Source organism: Balaenoptera acutorostrata, chromosome 11 (genome assembly GCF_949987535.1).
Source record: "Balaenoptera acutorostrata chromosome 11, mBalAcu1.1, whole genome shotgun sequence".
In the NCBI taxonomy this organism is placed as follows: Eukaryota; Metazoa; Chordata; class Mammalia; order Artiodactyla; family Balaenopteridae; genus Balaenoptera; species Balaenoptera acutorostrata.
In genome coordinates this window covers 64,434,533-64,461,329 of record NC_080074.1, presented here as the reverse complement: position 1 = coordinate 64,461,329, position 26,797 = coordinate 64,434,533, and the positions used below count along the sequence as shown (strand labels likewise).

Sequence of the window (26,797 nt, the reverse complement as noted above, 5' to 3'; positions counted from 1 at the left end):
TCATTTACTTTGCAGTGAAAATTGATTTGTATATTCTTTGCCTCTGAGTCCTTGTGGGATTTTTTTTTTTAATTCAAACAAAGTCACAAAAATTATAATCATCCTCATCAGTTCACTCAGTCCCATGTAATTAATTTTTTTTTATCTTGATCTTTTGTTAGCACTTTTATGAGTTCATCAGTTTTTCATTAGAGTTCTGAAAATGCTTATTCATTCAGTTCAGCAGTACAGTCAGTTACCAGAAACCTGTACTTGTCAGAGTCTTTTCCATGAATTCCTTGAAGATGAAACCCTTTTATAGGAACATATTTGCAAAAGCATCAGAGTACACCCAGAACTGTCTGTAAATGACAAAAGACTTAAACATGACCACAGTTAAAGATTTGATGAAAGTTCATAATAATGCAGTTGACAAGGAAATTTAGTTATTTCTGAGATACACATTTTAAAGTAATAACTAGAATTATGACTTATAACATTATACCAGAACATATAAGATTTTTAGAAATTTCACGTAATGTCTGAAACATTTATATTAACATATTTCCATACAAATAACCCAATGAAAGTTTAGTATTAGTTGTTTTGTTTGTTTCTTTGTTTATACTGCAGGTTCTTATTAGTCATCAATTTTATACACACATCAGTGTATACATGTCAATTCCAATCGCCCAATTCAGCACACCACCATCCCCACCCCACCGCAGTTTTCCCCCCTTGGTGTCCATATGTCTCTTCTCTACATCTGTGTCTCAACTTCTGCCCTGCAAACCAGCTCATCTGTACCATTTTTCTAGGTTCCACATACATGCGTTAATATACGATATTTGTTTTTCTCTTTCTGACTTACTTCACTCTGTATGACAGTCTCTAGATCCATCCACGTCTCAGCAAATGACTGAATTTCATTCCTTTTTATGGCTGAGTAATATTCCATTGTATATATGTACCACATCTTCTTTATCCATTCGTCTGTCGATGGGCATTTAGGTTGCTTCCATGACCTGGCTATTGTAAATAGTGCTGCAATGAACATTGGGGTGCATGTGTCTTTTTGAATTACGGTTTTCTCTGGGTATACGCCCAGTAGTGGGATAGTGGGATTGCTGGATCATATGGTAATTCTATTTTTAGTTTTTTAAGGAGCCTCCATACTGTTCTCCATAGTGGCTGTATCAATTTACATTCCCACCAACAGTGCAAGAGGGTTCCCTTTTCTCCACACCCTCTCCAGCATTTGTTGTTTGTAGATGATGCCCATTCTAACTGGTGTGAGGTGATACCTCATTGTAGTTTTGATTTGCATTTCTCTAATAATTAGTGATGTTGCGCATCTTTTCATGTGCTTCTTGGCCATCTGTATGTCTTCTTTGGAGAAATGTCTATTTAGGTCTTCTGCCCATTTTTGGATTGGGTTGTTTGTTTCTTAAATATTGAGCTGAATGAGCTGTTTATATATTTTGGAGATTAATCCTTTGTCTGTTGATTCATTTGCAAATATTTTCTCCCATTCTGAGGGTTGTATTTTCATCTTGTTTATGGTTTCCTTTGCTGTGCAAAAGCTTTGACGTTTCATTAGGTCCCATTTGCTTATTTTTGTTTTTATTTCTATTACTCTAGGAGGTGGATCAAAAAAGATCTTACTGTGATTAATGTCAAAGAGTGTTCTTCCTATGTTTTCCTCTAAGAGTTTTACAGTGTCCGGTCTTACATTTAGGTCTCGAATCCATTTTGAGTTTATTTTTGTGTATGGTGTTAGGGAGCATTCTAATTTCATTCTTTTACATGTAGCTGTCCAGTTTTCCCAGCACCACTTATTGAAGAGACTGTCTTTTCTCCATTGTATATCTTTGCCTCCTTTGTCATAGATTAGTTGACCATAGGTTCGTGGGTTTATCTCTGGACTTTCTATCTTGTTCCATTGATCTATGTTTCTGTTTTTGTGCCAGTACCATATTGTCTTGATTACTGTAGCTTTGTAGTATAGTCTGAAGTCAGGGAGTCTGATTCCTCCAGCTTCGTTTTTTTCCCTCAGGACTGATTTGGCTATTCGGGGTCTTTTGTGTCTCCATACAAATTTTAAGATGATTTGTTCTAGTTCGGTAAAAAATGCCATTGGTAATTTGATAGGGATGGCATTGAATCTGCACATTGCTTTGGGTACTATAGTCATCTTCACAATATGGATTCTTCCAATCCAAGAACATGGTATATCTCTCCACCTGTTGGTATCATCTTTAATTTCTTTCATCAGTGTCTTATAGTTTTCTGCATACAGGTCTTTTGTCTCCCTAGGTAGGTTTATTCCTAGATATTTTATTCTTTTTGTTGCAATGGTAAATGGGAGTGTTTCCTTAATTTCTCTTTCAGATTTTTCATCATTCGTGTATAGGAGTGCAAGAGATTTCTGTGCATTAATTTTGTATCCTGCAACTTTACCATATTCATTAATTAGCTCTAGTAGTTTTCTGGTGGCATCTTTAGGATTCTCTATGTATAATATCATGTCATCTGCAAACAGTGACAGTTTTACTTCTTCTTTTCCGATTTGGATTCCTTTTATTTCTTTTTCTTCTCTGATTGCTGAGGCTAGGACTTCCAAAACTATGTTGAATAATAGTGGTGAGAGTAGACATCCTTGTCTCGTTCCTGATCTTAGAGGAAATGCTTCCAGTTTTTCACCATTGAGAATAATGTTTGCTGTGGGTTTGTCATATATGGCCTTCATTATGTTGAGGTAGGTTCCCTCTATGCCCACTTTCTGGAGAGCTTTTATCATAAATGGGTGTTGAATTTTGTCGAAAGCTTTTTCTGCATCTATTGAGATGATCATATGGTTTTTATTCTTCAATTTGTTAATATAGTGTACCATATTAATTGATTTGTGTATATTGAAGAATCCTTGCATCCCTGGGATAAATCCCACTTGATCGTGGTGTATGATCCTTTTAATGTGTTGTTGGATTCTGTTTGCTAGTATTTTGTTGAGGATTTTTGCATCTATATTCATCAGTGATATTGGTCTGTAATTTTCTTTTTTTGTAGTATCTTTGTCTGGTTTTGGTATCAGGGTGATGGTGGCCTCATAGAATGAGTTTGGGAGTGTTCCTTCCTCTGCAATTTTTTGGAAGAGTTTGAGAAGGATGGGTGTTAGCTCTTCTCTAAATGTTTGATAGAATTCACCTGTGAAGCCATCTGGTCCTGGACTTTTGTTTGTTGGAAGATTTTTAATCACAGTTTCAATTTCATTACTTGTGATTGGTCTGTTCATATTTTCTGTTTCTTCCTGGTTCAGTCTTGGAAGGTTATACCTTTCTAAGAATTTGTCCATTTCTTCCAGGTTGTCCATTTTATTGGCATAGAGTTGCTTGTAGTAGTCCCTTAGGATGCTTTGTATTTCTGTGGTGTCCATTGTAACTTCTCCTTTTTCGTTTCTAATTTCATTGATTTGAGTCCTCTCCCTCTTCTTCTTGATGAGTCTGGCTAATGGCTTATCAATTTTGTTTATCTTCTCAGAGGACCAGCTTTTAGATTTATTGATCTTTGCTATTGTTTTCTTTGTTTCTATTTCATTTATTTCCGCTCTGATCTTTATGATTTCTTTCCTTCTGCTAACATTGGGTTTTGTTTGTTCTTCTTTCTCTAGTTTCTTTAGGTGTAAGGTTAGATTGTTTACTTGAGATTTTTCTTGTTTCTTTAGGTAGGCTTGTATAGCTATAAACTTCCCTCTTAGAACTGCTTTTGCTGCATCCCATAGGTTTTGGATTGTCGTGTTTTCATTGTCATTTGTCTCTAGGTATTTTTTGATTTCCTCTTTGATTTCTTCAGTGATCTCGTTGTTATTTAGTAACGTATTGTGTAGCCTCCATGTGTTTGTGTTTTTTACGGTTTTTTCCCTGTAATTCATTTCTAATCTCATAGTGTTGTGGTCAGAAAAGATGCTTGATATGATTTCAATTTTCTTAAATTTACTGAGGCTTGATTTGTGACCCAAGATGTGATCTATCCTGGAGAATGTTCCGTGCGCACTTGAGAGGAACGTGTAATCTGCTGTTTTTGGATGGAATGTCCTATAAATATCAATTAAATCTATCTGGTCCATTGTGTCATTTAAAGCTTCTGTTTCTTTATTTATTTTCATTTTGGATGATCTGTCCATTGGTGTAAGTGAGGTGTTAAAGTCCCCCACTATTATTGTGTTACTGTTGATTTCCTCTTTTAGAGCTGTTAGCAGTTGCCTTATGTATTGAGGTGCTCCTATGTTGGATGCATATATATTTATAATTGTTATATCTTCTTTCTGGATTGATCCCTTGATCATTATGTACTGTCCTTCCTTGTCTCTTGTAACATTCTTTATTTTAAAGTCTATTTTATCTGATATGAGTATAGCTACTCCAGCTTTCTTTTGATTTCCATTTGCATGGAATATCTTTTTCCATCCCCTCACTTTCAGTCTGTATGTGTCCCTAGGTTTGAAGTGGGTCTCTTATAGACAGCATATATATGGGTCTTGTTTTTGTATCCATTCAGCAAGCCTGTGTCTATTGGTTGGAGCATTTAATCCATTCACGTTTAAGGTAATTATCGATATGTATGTCCCTATGACCATTTTCCTAATTGTTTTGGGTTTGTTTTTGTAGGTCGTTTTCCTCTCTTGTGTTTCCCACTTAGAGAAGTTCCTTTAGCATTTGTTGTAGAGCTGGTTTGGTGGTGCTGAATTCTCTTAGCTTTTGCTTGTCTGTAAAGCTTTTGATTTCTCCATCGAATCCGAATGAGATCCTTGCTGGGTAGAGTAATCTTGGTTGTAGGTTCTTCCCTTTCATCACTTTAAGTATATCATGCCACTCCCTTCTGGCTTGTAGAGTTTCTGCTGAGAAATCAGCTCTTAACCTTATGGGAGTTCCCTTGTATATTATTTGTCGTTTTTCCCTTGCTGCTTTCAATAATTTTTCTTTATCTTTAATTTTTGCCACTTTGATTACTATGTGTCTCAGTGTGTTTCTCCTTGGGTTTATCCTGTATGGGACTCACTGTGCTTCCTGGACTTGGGTGGCTATTTCCTTTCCCATGTTAGGGAAGTTTTCGACTATAATCTCTTCAAATATTTTCTCTGGTCCTTTCTTTCTCTCCTCCTTCTGGGACCCCTATAATGCAAATGTTGTTGCGTTTAATGTTGTCCCAGAGGTCTCTTAGGCTGTCTTCATTTCTTTTCATTCTTTTTTCTTTAGTCTGTTCCGCAGCAGTGAATTCCACCATTCTGTCTTCCAGGTCACTTATCTGTTCTTCTGCCTCAGTTATTCTGCTATTGATTCCTTCTAGTGTAGTTTTCATTTCAGTTATTGTATTGTTCATCTCTGTTTGTTTGTTCTTTAATTCTTCTAGGTCTTTGTTAAACATTTCTTGCATCTTCTCGATCTTTGCCTCCATTCTTATTCCGAGGTCCTGGATCATCTTCACTATCATTATTCTGAATTCTTTTTCTGGAAGGTTGCCTATCTCCACTTCATTTAGTTGTTTTTCTGGGGTTTTATCTTGTTCCTTCATCTGGTATATAGCCCTCTGCCTTTTCATCTTGTCTTTCTGTGCATGTGGTTTTTGTTCCACAGGCTGCAGGATTATAGTTTTTCTTGCTTCTGCTGTCTGCCCTCTGGTGGTTGAGGCTATCTAAGAGGCTTGATGGGATGATCTGGTGGTGGGTAGAGCTGACTGTTGCTGTGGTTGTCAGAGCTCAGTAAAACTTTAATCCACTTGACTGTTGATGGGTGGGGCTGGGTTCCCTCCCTGTTGGTTGTTTTGCCTGAGGCAGCCCAACACTGGAGCCTACCTGGGCTCTTTGGTGGGGCTAATAACAGACTCTGGGAGGGCTCACGCCAAGGAGTACTTCCCAGAACTTCTGCTGCCAGTGTCCTTGTCCCCACGGTGAAACAGAGCCACCCCCCGCCTCTGCAGGAGACCTTCCAACACTAGCAGGTAGGTCTGGTTCAGTCTCCCCTGGGATCACTGCTCCTTCCCCTGGGTCCCGATGCGCACACTATTTTGTGTGTGCCCTCCAAGAGTGGGGTCTCTGTTTCCCCCAGTCCTGTTGAAGTCCTGCAGTCAATTCCCACTAGGCTTCAAAGTCTGATTCTCTATGAATTCCTCCTCCCGTTGCCGGACTCCCAGGTTGGGAAGCCTGACGTGGGGCTCAGAACCTTCACTCCAGAGGGTGGACTTCTGTGGTGTAAGTGTTTGCCAGTCTGTGAGTCCCCCACCCACCAGTTATGGGATTTGATTTTACTCTGATTGCGCCCCTCCTACCGTCTCATTGTGGCTTCTCCTTTGTCTTTGGATGTGGGGTATCTTTTTTGGTGAGTTCCAGTGTTTTCCTATCGATGATTGTCCAGCAGCTAGCTAGTTGTGATTCTGGTGTTCTCGCAAGAGAGAGTGAGAGCACGTCCTTCTCTCGTTTCTGCTTTATATCCACAATTTTTTTTAACACCCCTTTTGTTTTTAACTTATTTTTTAATCTTCACTGTAACTCTGAAAAAGATATTATTAGTTCTATTTATAAAGGAGGAAACTGAGGTCCTGGGAAGTTAATTTGTTTAGCGTCACAGAGCAGCAAATGATTGCCTTAAGCTAAAAATCAGCCCAAGCCTGTCTGACTCCAAAATCTGTGTGCCTTTCTGGAGTTAGAAGACTTTGGATTCAAACTCTGTTAAATAGAGGTTTCTTTTCCCATGCCACTCTACTAACTCCCCACCCTCCCTCACCCAAGTGTTTATGGTCCAGGGAGCCCCTAATTAGGGAGCTAAAGAGAATGCTAATTTTTGCCCAGTCACTTGAATAAGAGTGAGCTCAGCTACCCTGTGGAGTGAGAGGCAATCAGGGGGCCTTAGTCCTACAGCTCCCAGTTTAATCAGAGCAGCTCCAGAAAAAATCCTTTTCTACTTCTTCTAACATCTCCTAAGAGGGGTTCTGAGGTTGGTGCTATAGTGTAGTAGCATGTTCTACAGCTCTAAGATCTCGAACTGCGCTGTTCAGTATGGCAGCCACAAGTGGATATTTCAATTTTAATTTGAACTACTTACAGTTAAACAAAATTAAAAATCAGTCTTTCAGTCATACTAGCCACATTTCAAATGCTTGATACTGACTACTATATTGGATAGTGCAGATTTAGAACATTTCTATCATTGCAGAAGGCTCAGACAGCACTGAAAAGTAACAGGTGGAGGCAATCATCTGTGTTTCAACCGCAGATTAAAATTGGGGGGTGGGGAACAGCAGGTCCCTCTTTTTCTTCTTTGAGAAAGATCTCAGGATTTAGATGATCACATTTGAGAGTGGCAGTGGGAAGACACCAGGCTTTGGGACCCTGAGTGATGAGCATTTTGTGAGGTTAGAACAGTGATAATAAGGGGAAGTGATGACTACTAGCTAAAACAAAATCTGGTGCCGTTTTTCCTTTTCTGCCTGCCAGATCCTCAGTCTGCACAAAATCACAAGGACTGCCAGGAACTCTGGAGGAATGATTGCTTTTATCCTTTTAGAATGTAAATTAACCCCCTCACAAGCTCTCCTCATTATTTGAGTGATTGGCTTTAGTTAGGGTCTGAAAAGTAAAGGGACCTCTGAGTGTAATGATGACTCTAGAGCTGGACTCTACAGATTCATGAATCCTGTTTATTTTTACTCACTAATTTCTGTATCCCCATGTTGGGATAATGTCAGTGAGAAACAGAGCCAGACACCTGTTAAAGGCAGCCAGATAGATTTCATTCAGACTAGTGCAGTAGGGAAGAGAGACTCCAGCATAAATTGAGCTCAACTCTGCTGAAACAAAAGGTGGGTCCCTTTTAAAATGCTGGAGTGTGCTAAAGGAAAAGTACTGAAGATGTTAGGTGGAGAGGTTGGTCACTGTGATTCAGCCATTTGTGTCCACTTGCTAATTGGTGCTTATCAGATTTAGGCTCCCATCCTCCAACAGAGACTGGTGGACAAAGGCCCTATCCTCTTGATGATTACATTTCAAAGGGATGACTCCCAGGTCCTTGAGAAAGACATTTCTGGGTTGTACAAGATTTGTTTATCTCAAGGGTCAGAGATTGACAACTGCAAGTTTTCTAAAGTAAGTGCTCTAAGAAAAGTGAGGTCAAAGACCTATAGTCAGGTTTTGGCTAGAAGAGTTAATTATTTTGGCAGCATTGAGCTTTCTCTAGGAGGCATTTTAAGGAGGCTGGGTCATCCTAGGGACTCAACCTTGAACTGATAGAAGCTGTGGTAGAGTTTGGTCATGTCTCAGTGTGTGTGAGGGAGGTTGAATGGAGTTGTTTGTGCTGAAAGTCTGCAGTTTTCAGTACCTGGATAAAGGTTGGTTTGTTTTGTTATTAGTTTTGTTTTGTTTTTTTAAACTGAAGTATAGTTGATTTACAGTGTTGTGTTAATTACTGCTGTACAGCCAAGTGATTCAGTTACACATATATATACATTCTTTTTTTTTATATATTCTTTTCCATTATGGTTTAGCATAGGATATTGAATATAGTTCTCTGTGCTATACTGTGGTACCTTGTTGTTTATCCATTCTATGTAGAAAAGCTTACATCTGCTAACCACAACCTCCCACTCCATCCCTCCCCCAAACCCCTCCCCTTGGCAGCCACCAGTCTGTTCTCTCTGTTTGCGATTCTGTTTCTGTTTCATAGGTTCATTTGTGTCATATTTCCACATATAAGCGATATCATATGGTATTTGTCTTTCTCTTTCTGATTTACTTCACTTAGTATGATAATCCATTTGCATCCATGTTGCTGCAAATGGCATTATTTTGTTCTTTTTTATGGCTGAGTAGTATTCCATTGTCTATATGTACCACATCTTTACCCATTCATCTGTCAATGGACATTTAGGTTCTTTCCATGTCTTGGCTATTGTGAATAGTGCTGCTATGAACATAGGGGGTGCACGTATCTTTTTGAATTATAGTTTTGTCTGGATATATGCCCAGGAGTGGGATTGCAGAACCATATGCTAATTCTATTTTTTAGTTTTGAGGAACCTCCATATTGTTTTCCACAGTGGCTGCACCAACTTACATTCCTATCAACAGTGTAGGGAGGGTTCCCTTTTCTCCACACCCTCTCCAGCATTTGTTATTTGTAGACTTTTAAATGATGGCCATTCTGACTGGTGTGAGCTGCTACCTCATTGTAGGTTTTTTTTGGCCGCACCATGTGGCATGTGGGATCTTAGTTCCCCAGCCAGGGATCAAACCCATGTCCCCTGCAGTGGAAGCACAGAGTCCTAACCACTGGGCGGCCAGGGAATTCCCCTTCATTGTAGTTTTGATTTGCATGTCTCTAATACTTACCGATGTTGAGCATCTTTTCATGTGCCTCTTGGCCATCTGTGTTTCTTCTTTGGAGAAATGTGTATTTAGGTCTTCTGTCCATTTTTGATTAGGTTGGTTTTTTTTTGTTCTTCAGTTGTATGAGCTGTTTATATATTTTGGAAAGTAAACCTTTGTCAGTCACATCATTTGCAAATAGTCTTTTCGTTTTGTTTATGGTTTCCTTTGCTGTGCAAAAGCTTGCAAGTTTGATTAGGTCCCATTTGTTTATTTTTGTTTTTATTTTTATTGCCTTGGGAGACTGACCTAAGAAAACTGGTACAGTTTATATCAGAGAATGTTTTGTCTATGTTCTCATGGAGTTTTACCATGTCATGTGTTATGTTTAAGTCTTTAAGCCATTTTGAGTTTATTTTTGTGTATGGTGAGAGGGTGTGTTCTAACTTCATTGATTTATATGTGGCTGTCCAGCCTTCCTAGCACTACTTGCTGAAGAGACTGTCTTCCCCCTTGTATATTCTTGCCTCCCTTGTCAAAGATTTTTCTTTTTAATACTTAGTTATTTATTTGGCTGCGCCAGGTCTTCTTTTTTTTTTATAAATTTATTTATTTATTTATTTATTTATGGCTGCGTTGGGTCTTTGTTGCTGCGTGTAGGCTTCCTCTAGTTGCAGCGAGCGGGGGCTACTCTTCGTTGAGGTGCATGGGCTTCTCATTGTGGTGGCTTCTCTTGTTGCACAGCACAGGCTCTAGGCGCATGGGCTTCAGTAGTTGTGGTGCACGGGCTTAGTTGCTCCACAGCATGTGGGATCTTCCCAGACCAGGGCTCAAACCCATGTCCCCTGCATTGGCAGGAGGATTCTTAACCACTGTGCCACCAGGGAAGTCCTGTGCCAGGTCTTAGCTGCGGGGGATCTTTGTTGCCACATGCAGGATCTTTAGTTGCCGTACGCGGTATCTAGTTCCCTGACCAGGGATCAAACCCAGGCCTCCTGCTTTGGGAGCATGGAGTCTTAACCACTGGACCACCAGGGAAGTCCCTTTTGTCAAAGATTAATTGATCATAGGTGTGTGGGTTTATTTCTGGGCTCTCTGTTGTGTTCCATTGATCCATATGGCTGACTTTGTGCCAATACCACACTCTTGATTACTGTAGCTTTGTAGTATTGTCTGAAGCCTGGGAGGGTTATGCCTCCTGCTTTGTTCTTTTTCTTCAGGATTGCTTTGGCAATTCTGGGTCTTTTATGGTTCCATATGAATTTTAGGATTATTTGTTCTAGTTCTGTGAAAAATGTCATGGGTAATTTGATAGGGGTTGCATTAAATTAGATTGCTTTTGGTCGTATGGCCATTTTAACAAATTAATTCTTCCAATCCAAGAGCATGGGATATCTTTCCATTTCTTTGAATCATCTTCAGTTTCCTTTATTAATGTTTTATAGTTCTCGGCGTATAAGTCTTTCACCTCCTTGGTCAGGTTTATTCCTAAGAATTTTATTTTGGGGAGGTGTGATTTTAAAAGGTACTGGTTTTTTACATTTCCTTTCTGATATTTGGATAAAGTTTTATATACATATTTCCTGACCTGGGCATTTGGGAGATAATGAGACTGGAATTTAATCCAGTCTTGGGAAAGGGTAAAGAACCTTCAATGAAACGGAATAAGGCATTGTTTTGGGGGCCTGATGCAAACACAGAAAAGAGTCAAAAAGGTGATTTTCAGGATTTGAGAAGCAGCCTTGGATTTTATTTTGTGATTTAAGCCCGAGACGAATGGTATGAACCAGGATAGTCTAGAGGAAGGTGAGAGATCTGAAAATATCTGGGGAAAGCTTCTTGGAATAGGTAGAACCTGAGCTGAGTCTTGAAGGATGACAGGTGGGCTTTTCTTGGTTTAGCATTTTATTGTGGTATTTCCATGAAACCCCATCTACTTTCCACAGAAATAAAATATTTCAAGTAAATAATTGAATCATGAAATTATAACTTATTTTTCTTTGAAGATACTGCCCAAAGTTGGTATTTCTCTCACTTTTTGATTCTTGATTTCTTAATTGGTTTTTAACCAGATATCTTCAGAATGACATGTTCTGAAGAGCCACCATGTTTTTACACAATCAGTTCCTCTGCCTCAAATACCTTCCAACCCTATCCCCCAAGCACACCTTCAGGGAATTGTATATCTTTCAAGAGCTAGCTGAAGTAGCACCCTTTCTTTGCTCCCACAGTACAGTGCTGTCTACTTTTCTGCTTATATTATAGCTCTTATTGTTTGTTTGTACTCTCAACCCCCTAATGCAGTCTCCTGCCCACAGAAGATACCTAATATGTGATTAATAGATGTGGTTAAATATAATAAGCTCTGAAATGTATTTTCCAGTATTAAGAACTCAGCTTTCTTACGTGCACAGGTATAATTATATTATGTTAATTGAATTTTTATTTGTTCTTAGATGTCATTAAGAGGATCTGCGCCAGTGACAATTGTACCTCTTCCTGGAGAGCAAGTACAGGTTCAGGGGGTCATCCAGACAGCTCAGTCTTCTGTAATTCACCCACCACACGTGCAAACGGTACAGAAATTCAAAGACTTAGTGGTTGAGAGAGGGGACTTTTGAACCCTGAGTCTCTGGACACACTGAAGTTGCTATAGTTATAATATTATAAAACAAGATAATAAAGTTGTCTTAGAAATTAGATTTTAGAACAAACGAGGCAAATAGAAAAGTTTTAGAACTTCTAGTTTCATGTATATACTACCTGGTAAAAACATAAGGCAATTTTGGGAAGAGGTTATTGCTTAGAATTTAAGGAAATGAAAGATTTTCTGAAGGGAAAGCACCTTTTTATCCTAGTGGTATCCTTCATGAAAAAGAGAATTCTGAAGAAAGGGTGATGGTGTGAGCGTTTTAGCAAACTAAGAAAGTACCTACCTTATGCTTTATGGTGATCAAATAAAAGAAGTTCTATCATAGTAAAGTTCTTATTTATATCTGTCTACCTTCATATTTACACCTGACAACAGTAGGAAGGAAAAGGCCATCCTAGGTTCCTTTTCTTTTTACTCTTTCTCCCTATTTTATCTTCTGGCTCCTGTGAGTCTCAGAATGCCTTTGGTCATCTCTCATTTTTAGAAGCAGCTATCCTGGAAGAAAAGCTGTATAACTCATTTTTTCCTCTTGAATGTATACAGTGTCTGGCAGTGTTGTCAGCTCTAGAGCTGCATCTTTATGTGTTTTTTGTTTTTGTCTTTGTTTTTGGTTTTTTTCCTATATGAAAGGTGACTGCTGCATGGATTTTTGAGTTTTTATATGACGATTTTACTCTTATTAGTGCTGTCATTAAAGAGAAATACTTGATCTTAGTTATAAGGAATCTCTTAGTTTTAGAAATTATTTTCTTACTTGAGTTCATTGGGAGGCTTTGGAGTAAATTTAGGGACAGACAGGGAAAACAGCTACTATTTAGATTAGAAATGGCATATCTGTGGTGCATGAGGAAATATAGAAGTGACAGATCTTCCTTAATTATTACTTTATTATTTGTTACTGCGATTATTTCTTAATTATTACAGATTGTGATCCGTTCTTTCTTTCCTATCTAAAGATAAAGATTTAAGATACAAAAAAGTAGAAGTACACTAGAACTTGTTTTTGAAGGAGACTATAGAATGTAAAACAAGCTTCTCTGGAATTTAAGATCTAAGTCTAAATAGTTTAGGGGAAGGCCTTCTGTAGAGAGTAAGTAATGTAGAGAATTTATGTCCGTTCTAGAAGCCTGTTTTGTTTAATTTTTTTTAATAAAGATGAAGTCAGGTGTCACAATGCAACTTCAGAAAAATGCTGAGAAATTTAAAACATTTTAAAAATTGAAAATAACTTGTTTGCTCAATTGTAAGATATTATAACTTAAACCTTGCATGTGGTTATTGCATTAACTAGTTTTAATAGGTTTGTTATTAATAAGAGTTAACATTTACTGTGTGCTTGCGCGGTGCCACGCACCAAGTGCTTTACGTGTATTAACTCATTCAACTGCGAAGTGAGACACAGCTAACTATTACAGATATTTAAGTTGCATGTGTTTGTACCTGCCCTTGCCACTGACCTCCACTTTACCAAATCTAGTGCTTGTTCTCAGTCCTTGTTTTACTTTACCTGCTAGCAGAATTTGACATGGTTGATTATTCTTTTCTCCTCAATACACTGTCTTCACTAGTTTTCCAAGGACACCTCGCTCATTTAATATTACTCATGGTGGCTTGTTCTTGGTCTCATTTGCTGGTTCCTCCCGTTCTTTCCAACCTCTTACTGCTAGAGTGTCCCTGGGTTTTGTCCTATATTTATCCCCTTATTGAGCTCACTGAGTCTTGTGGCTTTAAGGACTATCTAAAGAGCTGTGTCTTCCAATATATGTCTAGCCCAGACCCCTTCCCTGACTCACAGGCTTGTATATTCAGCAGTCTCCTCAATTTCGTTATCTAATAATTAAATATTGGTTGGATATCTGATAACATTTCAAAGTTAGCATGTCCGAAATCCAAATCAGATAGCATTAATGATAAAAAAAAACTTTGAATAATGTGCATCAGTATAGAGACTGATCTTTACAACTCTAGTGAAGTCGTATTGCTTTATTTGGGGGATAGACTTTCTTCTTTGTTCTGAGCCTGCTGTGTTGTATGTTCCTTTAGTTTGGGCTCCTGAAATAAACTTTCTCTTTTCCTTTTCCTTTTATTTCTTTCTTTTAGACCTTAGATTTAATGACAAAGGAATTTGGGTGGCAGAAGACAGATCATTTTTTCTGAAAGTAAAAATGAAATTTAATTCTTTTTCTACCTGCTTTGTTCATCGTAGTAAAACCAGTTCTGTTTTTCAGGTATCATCTTTATCAGAAAGTGAAGAGTCTCAGGACTCATCTGACAGCATAGGCTCCTCACAGAAAACCCACGGGATCCTAGCACGGCGCCCATCTTACAGGTGAGTACTCGTGTCAAACCCCGCATGTGTTATATTACCGTATGAGTTGGAATGGTGCTGGCAAAGCAAATTATATCAAGAAGGAGCATGTGTTTGTATAGGAAGGGAAGTGTTAAGAGAGACAGGGCAAGATTTTTAAGGGCCCAAGTTGCTGTGCTGAAGAGGAATTTAGACTTATCTTCTGGCAAAATATTAGATATCCATATTTACTAACTTTAATAGTAATATGGAAGGGCTGTAGATTTTAAGAATTAAACTGCTTTGTGTTCCCTTTCTTAGCTTCCTAGCTCTGAGCCTTTGTCTTTCCCTTGTGTGTGTGTCCCTTTGTTGAAACACATTCTTCTACATTCTGCACATACTTTAGGCCTCATTTCCTCCTGGAAACCTTCTCTGTTTACTTTCTCTTCAGCCTCCCAAGACCAGGTTAGGTCTTTCTTTTGTGGCATCCTTTTACTAACCCCTGCTATAGTACTTATCTCATGCTACTGGAATTCCAGTTTATTTATGGGCATGGCCAGTGCATTATTATTTTTTGTCATCTCAGGGCCTAGCAGAATGACCAGATGAGAGTAGATGGATTCTTAATAATTACTTGTTGCATGAACAGAAAGCTGAAGTAGTACAAGTAACTGACAGAAAGCATTTGAAATAATCTGGGTGATTTCATGTAGGTAGTGTGGTATCTTTGGCATGGCTGGATCTGAGACACTTCTGTGGTAGAATTGACCAAACCTGGTGACCAGATGGTAGGAGGAAAGAGAGACAGAAAAGGATGAAATGCTCTTTTGAAATACATAGACAAATGCAGTAAGGTTTTCGATGTTATGAGAGAACTTTTTATAGGGTGTATTCATTCCTGCCTGACGGAAGAAGTAGGAAAGACTTCATAAAAGATGTAATTTAGTTCATCATCAATCTGATAAATTCTGAGAGCTAGGAGCAGGGAGGGGTTTTGTAAGGCAGGAAGAGAGCTTCTTAGGCTGAGGGAACAGTGTAATGAAAGGTAGATTGTATGATATGAAAGAGGTTGGCCTGTTCTGGGAATTGGCAATTTAAGGTACAAGGAGGAAGGAGTGGTTTAGCAAGAAAAGGTAAACAGGAGCCACATTACTTAGAATCTTGTTACCATGTTAAGGAATTGGGACTCTACTGAATAAACAGTTAATGAACACAAAAAATTTTGTCTGTGAATTTTGGGGGGTTGAAAAATAAGCCTACTAAAATGAGCTCAATTTGAAACTATAAAAAAGTAATCCAGGGACTTACCTGGCTGTCCAGTGGTTAAAACTCCGTGCTTCCAAGGCAGGGAGCATGGGTTCGATCCCTGGTCAGGGAACTAAGATCCCACATACCACGTGGTGTGGCCAAAAAAAAAGTAATCCATTATGAAAGGAATTTCTCAGCCTTAGAAAGCAAGGTTCCAACCACGTTAAGTTAATATAAACCTACATCTAGATATATCTTATGAAGCAAAATTGGAGGACACCAAAGATAAAAATAAGATCTTAAAAGCTTCCACAGAGAAAAGACAAATTACCTAGAAAGGAGTGACCATTAGGCTGACAACAGATTTTTGAATGGTAATATTAGAAGACAATGGACTAAAATCTTTAAATGCCAAGAGAAAGTAACAGTTGGCCTGGAATTATATACCCACCTGAACAATCACTCATAAATAATGGTGAAGTTAAAATCATTTCAAACTGATATAAGAAATTACTAAAGGGTACATGTCAGGAAGAAGAAAATGAAACCAAACAAAAGGAACATGAATATCAGAAAGAATGGTGAACCAAGACATTCATTTAAGTTACCATTGACTTTTTAGAATAATACTAATAATGATTAATTTGGGTAGTTTAAAAACAAATGGAAAGAAATATATCAGGCAGAAATATATAAGACAGGAATGGTCTACTGGAGTCTTACATCGATTACCTTTAGACTTACCTTAGACTGTTAGAGGTAACTGGCAAAAGAATACAGATAAAAAGTTTAATTATTTCCAAATAGTGGGGCTCTTTCGGCACAAAACAGTTATTTAGCGCCTAGATAAAATACTTGTTAATGAATTGTGCATTTATAGGAAATAACAGAAATGTCTTATCAGCCTACCCTAATAAACGTAAAACCATATACATACAAATACATGAGCTGAAACTAGAATGGGAAGCAGAAGCAAGCATGAAGACCAAGGTACACCCATTACTTTAGGTCTGCTGCAGGAAGGAACTATGAACCTGAGATTTTTGTATTAAGCTGAGATCCCTACAGCAGGCTAGAGCACCTGAAACAAAGTTTCCCCAAGTTAAGCTTTCCGAATTACCAAAGATAAGATCAACCAAATATGAATTTACAGTCAGAAATCATCAAACATACAAAGAAATAAACCATTATAAGTGAGAATCAGCAGAAACAATATATAATGAACTCAATAAATGCAGAAAAAGTATTTGATAAAATTCAGCACCCACTCAAATTTTTAGCAAATAAGGAATAAAAATGGACTTTCCTAGCATATACAGACTTTGAGAACTGAACTATACATAGGACAGATCATAGCTCAAGTTCCAAACATGGTACACACATGGACCAAATCTGAATAGCACTGCATAGTCTTTGAAAACTAAATTGATGTTGGAACCACGACCCACAGAAGACTTGTCAGAACTTGCAGCTTGGACACAACCAGGCTGATAGCCTGCTAAAACAAGAATATCAAGAATTCTCCATAGGATTTAAACAGGAGTCTAATATAATATTGAAAATGTCCAACATTACATGGCATACAAAGAACCTGGAAGAATCTTAACTTGTAAGGGAAAAGACTATAAGCAAATGCCATCTCCTAGATGACCCAGATGTTGGAATTATATGACAAAAACTTTAAAGGAGCTATTACTGAAGTGTTCTAACTAACAAGTAAGGGTGAATTCTCTTGAAATGCATGGAAAGATAGGAACTCTTAGCAAAATACAGAAGATATAAAGAGAACAAAATAGAAATTTAAGAGCTGAATACACTAACAGAAATAAAACCTCACTGGACGGATTCAATAGAAGAACAGAGATAAAGAGTTAGTCAACTTCAAAGATAGTTCAATGGAGATTATCCAATCTGAAGAATAGAGATTGGAAAAATTAACTAATTCTCAGGGACTTGTGAGACAATACCCAAAGATCTAAAACTGTGTCATTCGAGTTATAGAACAGAAAAATGTTGCAGAAAAAATACTTGTAGAAATAATAGCTGAAATGTTCCCAAATTCGGTGAAACCTACAAATTGAAAAAGCTTAGCAAATCTTAAACAAGATAAAACGCAAAGAAATCCCTGCCCAGACATATATCATAATCAAACTGCTGAAAAATAAAGACATAAATATTGTGAGCAGCCAGAGAAAAATGACACTACTTATAAGGGCATGATGTGAATGGTTATAGATTTCTCATCAAAAACTGTGCAAGCTAGAAGAAATGAAATAGCATTCTTAAAGTGCTAAAGAAAACTATTAATCCAGATTTCTCTATCTAGTGAAAGTAACCCTCAGAAATGGAAGTGAACTAAGTATTCTCAGATAAAGGAAAACTAAGAGAAATCATTGACAGCAGACTTGCTCTAAAATAACTGCTAAGAAAGTTCTTAAGACCAAAAGAAACTTGGAAGGTTAGGAATGAATAAAGGCAACAACAAGATCTGGGCAAATATAATGGACTACTCTCCTATTAAATTCTTTAAAATATGTTTGATGGTTGAAAAAAATGACACTGTCTGATGGGGTTTTCAGTGTAGGTAGGCAGTTTTAATATGTAAGACAACTACAACGTGAATGGGGGAGGATAAAGAGATTTAATATGGTGGTAAAGTTTCTAAGGTTCACTTGAAGGGGTAAAATAGTGACTATAAATAGACTAGGCATCTATATTGTAACACCTAGAACAACTACTAAAACTGTACAAAGAGATTTAGTCAAATACACAATAAATTAAGAGTTTTGGAAAATCTTAACTCAAAAGAATGCAGAATTTTTTAAAAAGATAGCAAATAATAAAATGGTAGATCAACCAATGTCAGTTGTTATGTTAAGACAGCATGACTTAAACTCACTAAAAGACAGAGATTATAAATAGACATAAAAATCCTCAAGAAAATATTAGTAAACCAAGTACAACAACATATAGATGGTATTATACACCATAATTGAGTACGATTTATCCCAGAGTGCAAAATTGGTTTAACATCTGAAAAACAATTAATGTAATACATCATATTTATAGAATAAAAACAAAAAACTCAGTCATCTGAACAGGCACACAAAAAAGCATTTGATGAAATCCAGTACCCTTTAATGATAAAAATTCTCATCAAACAAATAGATGGGAGTTTCCTCAACCTGATAAAGTGCATCTACAAAAGCCCAGAGCTAACATCATATTTAATGGTGGAAGACTGAATGTTTTCCCCCCTAAGATCAGGCACAAGACAAGGCTGTGGATGTCTGCTCTCACTATTTCTACTTAACATTTTACTCAGGAAATCAGGCAAGAAAATGAAATGAAAGGCATATTGGAAAGGAAGAAATAAAAGTTTGCAGATGACAATGATCTCATATATAGAAAATCCCAAAGGATCCACTAAAATAGAACTAATAAATAAGTTCAGCAGGGTTGTGGGATACAAAATCAATTGGTTTTCTATACACTAGCAATAAACAATCCAAGAATAAAATTAAGAAAACAGTCCTACTTAAAATAACATAAAATGTATAAAATAATACTTGAAATTAAATTTATAAATTCAAATTATATAAAACAGAAGTATAATACTTGTATACTGAAAACTACAAAACCTTGTTGAGAGACATTTTTTAAAAATCTAAACAAAAAGACATCACATGTTCATCAACTGGAAGACTAAATATTGTTAAGACAAATAACCCAGTTAAACAATGAAGAAAAGATTTGAATAAACATTTCTCCAAAGAAGATATACAAATGGCCAATATGTATGTGAAAAACTGATCAACATCATTTGTCATTAGGTAAATGCAAATCAAAATAATGAGATACAGGGCTTCCCTGGTGGCGCAGTGGTTGAGAATCTGCCTACCAATGCAGGGGACACGGGTTCGAGCCCTGGTCTGGGAAGATCCCACATGCCGCGGAGCAACTAGGTCCGTGAGCCACAACTACTGAGCCTGCGCGTCTGGAGCCTGTGCTCCACAACAAGAGAGGCCGCGATAGTGAGAGGCCCGCGCATCGCGATGAAGAGTGGCCCCCACTTGCCACAACTAGAGAAAGCCCTCGCACAGAAACGAAGACCCAACACAGCCAAAAATAAATAACAAATAAATAACAAATAAATTTTAAAAAATAAATAAATAAATAGCTACACTTATTAAAAAAAAAATAATGAGATACGACTTCAAACTTAGTAGGATGCCTAAAAAACAAAAACAAACAAAAAACCCATAACAGGTGTTGGTAAGGGGGGCAGTGGCTGTGGAAACAATCTGGCAGTTCTTCAAAATACTGAGTATACATACCTTATAAGCCATTACTACTATTGCTATATATATAAGCAAGAGAAATAAAAACATAATCAAAAGAAAATTGGCTATATTAATATCATACAAAATAAGACTTAAGAGCAAAGAAAATTATCAGAGATAAAGAGGGAGTCAGTTCACCAAGAAGACATAACAATCCTAAATATGCACGCATCTAACAACAGAGCTTCATAATACATGTATCAAAAACTTACAGAACTGAAAAGCAAAATAAATCCACAGTTATAGCTGAAAATTTGAGTACACCTACCTCAGTATCCGACCGAACTTGTAGCCAGAAATCAGCAAGATTATAGAACTGAACAATACAATCAACCAGTCGGATCTAATTGACATTTTTAGAACACTTTACCCACGTGCACAAAGAACATTCACCAAGAAACACCACATCCTGGATCATAACAAACCTTAACAAATTTAGAAGAATTGAAATTATGCAAAGTTCTCATATTTGAATTAGACTAGAAGCCAGTAAAAGAAAGATAACAGGAAAATCTCCAAACATACGGAAATTAACACACTTAGAAATAATCCATGGACCAAACAGAAAATCTTAAGGGAAATTAGAAAGCACTGTGAACTTAATGAAAAATGAAAATATCAAAATCTGGAGCTGTAACCAGTGGGAAATAATTAGAGGAAAATTTACCTTATTAAATAAAAACTTATAAAAGAAGGAAAGTCTCAAATCAACAAGTTTCCACTTGAAGAAACTAGGGGAAAAACAAAATAAGCTCAAAGCAAGCAGGAGAAATGAAGTAATAGAGATTAAGAGCAGAAATCAGGGAATTCCCTGGTGGTCCAGTGGTTAGGACTCCTCACTTCCATTGCCAGGGTCCCGGGTTTGATCCCTGGTCGGGGAACTAAGGTCCTGCAAGATGCATGGCATGGCCAGGGGGGAAAATAGAGCAGAAGTCAATGAACTTGAAAAGAGAAAACTAATAGAGATAATATAACTGAAAGGTGGTTCTTTGGGGGGAAAAGAATTAGTAAAATTGATAATCCGGTAGCAAGATGGGGGGAATGGTGAATATAAAGGGGAGAGTGGTCAGAGATGAGGTTGGAGAGGTCACAGGGACAAGTTATGGCCTTGTAGACTGTGTCATTTATTCTGATAGGGAGCCACTGCAGACGAGTGACTTGATCTGACTGACATTTTAAAAAGATGACTGGTGTGGAGAATGGACTGTAGTAAGGGAAGGGCAGACTAAAGGAGGACCTGTTAGAGGCTACTGTTCAGTCAAGAGGTGGTGGCATGGACTGGGGTGCAGCAGTGGAGGTGATGAGGGTGGGTAAGATTCTGGATATATTTTCAAGATAGAGACAATGGGATTTGTTTATGAATTGGATAAAGGTTGTGAGAAAGAGAGAATGACTCCAAAATTTTTGAAAAACAGCGTCGATATTTACTGACATGGGTCACGCGGTGGAAGGATACCTGACATTAGATTTGGATGTATTAAGTTTGAGGTGCCTATTGAGTGGAAGTATTCAATACACAATTGGATATAGCAGTTTCGAGTTAAGGAGAGAAGTTGAGGAAATATCATTTGAGGGGTCATCAGTATACACAAGGTATTCAAGCCTATGGGACAGATGAGCTCATTAGAAAGAATATAAAGAGAAGTCCAAAAGACTAAGGTTCTCCAAGAATGAGGCAGGAGGATGAGGAAAAATGCAGAACAGTGGCAAATAATATCTCAAAATATAGTAAAAATAAAGTAATATATATGGGAATGGTAAGCAACAATTTAGATAATGGTACTCTTTGAGGGGGGAGAAGAGCAGGGAAAGGAATTGGTAGTGACATTTTGGTGTATCTGTAAGTTAATTCCTATTAAAAATGAGATATCTAAAGCAAATATGGCAAAATAGCATCTAATGATTCTTGGTACATGGTACGTGGGTGTTTTATTTTCTGTACTTCTCTTTATGCTCAAAATGTTTCATAACTTGGGCTTCCCTGGTGGCGCAGTGGTTGAGAATCTGCCTGCCAATGCAGGGGACACGGGTTCGAGCCCTGGTCTGGGAAGATCCCACATGCCGCGGAGCAGCTGGGCCTGTGAGCCACGAAATTACTGAGCCTGCGCGTCTGGAGCCTGTGCTCTGCAACAAGAGAGGCCGCGACAGTGAGAGGTCCGCACACCGCGATGAAGAGTGGCCCCCGCTTGCCGCAACTAGAGAAAGCCCTCGCACAGAAACGAAGACCCAACACAGCCATAAATAAATAAATAAATAGATAGATAGATAAATAAATAAAGGAATTCCTTTAAAACAAAAAAAGTTTCATAACTTAAAATTGAAAAAGAGAAAAAAAAAAAAGAAAAAGAAGTGGCCACAGCATTCCACAGTCTCATGCGAGGCTGGCTGCTTAAGACCATGCAGGCAGCTTGTTAAATGGATTCTGGAGCTCTGTCCACTCAATCATTAGGGGTACCAGTTGGGAATCTGAATTCAGTAAACCTCTCCAGCTGATTCTGGTACATAAGCAGGTTTACAAACCACTGTGACAATTCTACAGATGGCTAACACAGAGTCCTATAGGACTGCCACCTCTCTTGCTCTCTGTGTGGGACTTCTGTTAGTACAGTCTACACTTGCAGCTCTTGGTGGGAAGACTGTCCAGAGTAAAGAGACCAAGCTGGAGAAGGATCTTCAATGTGTGGTAAGAGAACAGCTGAAGGATCTAAAATTATTTGGCCTCCAATAAAGAAGACCTGTAGCAGTTGTCAAATATTGCAAAGTAGGGCATGGATATATTGGGTTGGCCAAAAAGTTCATTCGGGTTTTCCTGTGAGATGTTATGGAAAAACCCAAATGAACTTTTTGGCCGACCCAATTAGGGTAAAGCTTACTCTAGCTTCATTGGGTGGAATTAGCTGTGAGTCTAAATAAGGATGAGCTCTAACCATCCAAAAACTGAATAGTTTGCTTTTTGGAAGTTGTAGATGAATTATTCCTGGAAGTAGAGGCTGTTCGCAATGTTAGAGAATTCCTCCACGGGCTGGAGGGTTAGCACAGATAACATGAAAGATCCCTTTTAATGCTGAGGGTTTTTTTTTTTTTCCTTTGTGATTCTTTTTTGTTATTGTTTTCACATAAGTAGTTCAGGTTTTCTGATTTTTCTACAATAAACACAGAATTCTTGAGTAAACATTTCTTTTTCCTTTTCTTTTTTTCCCCAGAAACAAATAATGCTCCCTCCATCCCCAGCTGTGTTTTGGAAGACCTTTCTTTTCAGCAAGGCATCTTTTTCCATCCCCTTATTCTTGCCATGAGTCCTTTTTTTTTTTTTTAACCAAGTCTGAGGGATGCCTGTGGAATCAAATGTACTTCTTGTTAAAATAAGCAATTTTATTTATCACTGATACTCTGCATTTTTATAGTAGTATTTTTTTTGTACTTTCCATCAAAGTTAGGAAAATGGGCTTTTTTTCCCCCCCAGTTATACATACATATATACCTTCTTTTTCATATTCTTTTCCATTATGGTCTATCACAGGATATTGAATATAGTTCCCTGTGCTATACAGTAGGACCTTGTTGTTTATCCATTCCATATATACCAGTTTGCATCTGCTAACCCCAAACTCCCAATCCATCCCTCTCCCACCTCACTCCCCCTTGACAACCACCAGTCTTTATAGTAGTATTTTTTTTTATTTTAATTTTTATTTTTTGGCCACGCCACGTGGCATGCAGGATCTTAGTTCCCCAACCAGGGATCGAACTGTGCCCTGTGTAGTGCAAGCGCGGATTCTTCCACTGGAACCACTGGACCGCCAGGGAAGTCCAAAATTTAATCTTTTTAAATAAAGGTCACTGACACTATTTAGAAAATGAATAGTACTTTGTTAATTAATGAAATACCTCACAGTGGAGCCATCTCTCCTGTAGGGGAAGGAGACATTTTATACCTCTGCAAAGGCCTTGTATATCGAAAGGCACTCTGTATGGGTATTTGCTCAGTGTCTCTTTTCAGGTCTTCATAAACTAAAATATAACCAGCCTGCTAATAAACGAAGTCTAGTTTGTGCTAAAACACAGTATGTGCTATAAACAAAGGATTCCTTGACACAAGAGTTTAGGTGTCTACCAGATTACTGTATTTTTAACCTGAGATTAAAAAGGTTTAGTAATTTCTTTGTAAAGCTGTCCTCATCACCAACATTAATAATAGAGTTCTATTTTTCACAGAAAAATTTTGAAAGACCTATCTTCTGAAGATACACGGGGCAGAAAAGGAGACGGAGAAAATCCTGGAGTTTCTGCTGTCACTTCTATGTCTGTTCCAACTCCCATCTATCAGACTAGCACCGGACAGTACAGTACGTATAGGAATAAATTTCCCACCCGATAGACACACAAAAACTAACCTTTCTGTTTGAAGAAGTGGTGTGTAAACTGTCATACTTTAATAGTGATGATTATTAAAGGATAACATTTTGAACCAGAAATAATGCAAAGTTCTTTTTCAGTATTATCTCATTTATTCCTTACAACAACTTTGTGAGGTGGGCAGTTATCAATTTATGAGGGAACCGAGGCTTAGAGAGTCAGATAATATCCCTGAAGTCACACAGCTTGTAAGTGATACACGGCTTGTAAATGATATACTTACTTCAGAGTATAAGTCTGTGAGTTTTGACAAATGCATGGAGCTGTCTAAGCACCACCACAATCAAGACACTCCATCACCCCAAGAAATTCACTTGTGCTGTGTCCGTTTGTAGATAATCTCTCCCTCCTCTCCTAACCCCTGTTCTTCAAGTTTTATTGGTGTCCCATCTGACCACCTCTCACCATCTCCAGTCATCCTCTCCACCACCTCAGTCTACACTCTCATCTGAATTACTGCAGTATCCGATTGGTCATCTTGCTTCCATTCTTGCTCTAATACTTTTCCATATCTCAGCCAAAGCATTTTATTTAAAATGTCAATTAGATCACACCATTTTTGCTCAGAATCTTCCAGTGACTTTAGAATAGGTCCCACAAGGCATTACATTCAGGATCTGGCTTTGCCTGCCACTCTGATCTCATCTCCTGCCACTTGATGCCATTCTGGCCACACAGACTTTCTTGCTGTTCCTTAACGCACGAAGCTTGTTTCTACATATAAATGCTATAAAATACAGTAGCTTAATTATAGAATGTATATAATTATAGATTAGCTTATTTATGATCTGTCCTCAAGGAATGTAAGTTCACAACTATAACCTTGGCATACAGGGCCTGGCGTACATAGGCTTTCATTAAAATGTGTTATGAATATATGATTTTAAGAATATATATAGAATATTTCTGTGAGGACACATAAGAAACTGGGAATAGCGGTTGCAAGGAAGGAAATTTAGGAGCAGAGATCAGAGGCAATTGGGAGGTTCACTTTTCATTTTCAACAAAACTGAATTTTTTTTTTTTAATCATATACATGTATTGCTGTTTCCAAAAACAATTTTTTAGGGCAGCATATTAGCAAGTTAGAAGTTATGATAGGGCTTCCCTGGTGGTGCAGTGGTTGAGAATCTGCCTGCCAATGCAGGGGACATGGGTTCGAGCCCTGGTCTGGGAAGATCCCACATGCCGCGGGGCAACTAGGCCCGTGAGCCACAATTACTGAGCCTGCGCGTCTGGAGCCTGTGCTCTGCAACAAGACAGGCCGCGATAGTGAGAGGCCCGCGCACCGCGATGAAGAGTGGCCCCCGCGTGCCGCAACTGGAGAAAGCCCTCGCACAGAAACGAAGACCCAACACAGCAATCAATCAGTCAATCAATCATCAATCAATCAAATTTTTTAAAAAGTTATGATATATTAAATGGTTTATTCTAAACCCATTAAAAATTAGAATTATGAAAACTACATAGAAACTTGGGCTAATATTTCATATGATGTTACAACTGAAGTAAGTGTAGTACAAGTCATATTTAGGGCAGCATGATCCAGAAGAACTTGATGATGCAAATGTTCTGTATTTGCATTGTCCAGTACAGTAGCTGCTAAACTATGTGTGAATACTGAGCACGTGACATGTGGCTGGTGAGACTGAAGAACTGAATTTTTTATTTTAATTTTAGTTAATTTAAATAGCCATGCGTGGCTCATGGCTACTGTATTGAACAGTACAGTTGAGTTCTTAAAAGAAGTAAATTCAACCAGGTAAATACACATGTTAAGCAAGTACAGGAAGATATGTTGCAAAAATGAAAACATTCTGTATTAACATATATATTTAACATCAAAAGATGTGTATCTATAATGTGTGTAAATAAACCTATTTGATATTTATATATCAATCTGTGTGAGCATAGGAAAAGATTAGGAAGGTTGTGCACCAAAATAATGTTTACCTCAGGAGGGGGGTGGGGAGTGGACAGTGGAATAAATAGTGATAATGGGACTTTTTATTTATATATTTATATATGTATGTAATGTGTGTTGCAGGGAAGGAGATTGAAAGTAATTCCTAGTATAAGTTTAAAACAAATCTCTGAATCTAAAAAATTTTAATGTCTTTACTTCTAAAGTCATTTTATAAATTAAAGTATATGGGAATATTTGTTGTGTGGTAGTAGGGAAAGGATAAGGGTAATCAGAAACAGTGGTCAACACTAGAGAGTGGAGCTAAGAAAAGAGTATGAAGATTTACTTTTTCATTATGTAACCTTTTATGCTTTTTGAATTTTCTTCCATAGGCACACTTACCTATTCAAAAATATTTTAAAATACAATCTTTTTAATGCTTTTAAATAAAAATTACAAAGTATGTTAATATTTCCTTCTACTTATTTTTCCTTTAAAAGTTAGTCATTGGTGGTACCCTCTTCTAATGGCCCCAAACTGCTGTGACAACATTAACAATTAGCATGGAATGCTCTGTAGAGCCCAAAATGGGTTTTGACCAATCAGTTATTGT

At 37.7% G+C, this 26,797-nt stretch overlaps 1 protein-coding gene across 7 annotated transcripts in view; it reads left to right on the top strand.

The window, feature by feature from the left end:
* Positions 1–26,797, top strand: part of ATF1 (activating transcription factor 1) — a 63,197-nt gene that overhangs the window by 29,389 nt on the left and 7,011 nt on the right. For 4 of the 7 annotated variants that reach the window (XR_009009770.1, XM_057557206.1, XM_057557208.1 and 1 more), the window contains exons 3-5: positions 11,788–11,907; positions 14,213–14,313; positions 24,078–24,208. Coding sequence is in view for 6 of the 7 variants with exons in the window: in XM_057557206.1 (XP_057413189.1) it covers positions 11,788–11,907; positions 14,213–14,313; positions 24,078–24,208 (352 nt within the window). In the remaining variant the exon portion in view is untranslated. The remainder of the gene's footprint in view (positions 1–11,787; positions 11,908–14,212; positions 14,314–24,077; positions 24,209–26,797) is intronic. The other 3 variants (XM_057557209.1, XM_057557210.1, XM_057557207.1) reach the window with 1 other exon arrangement.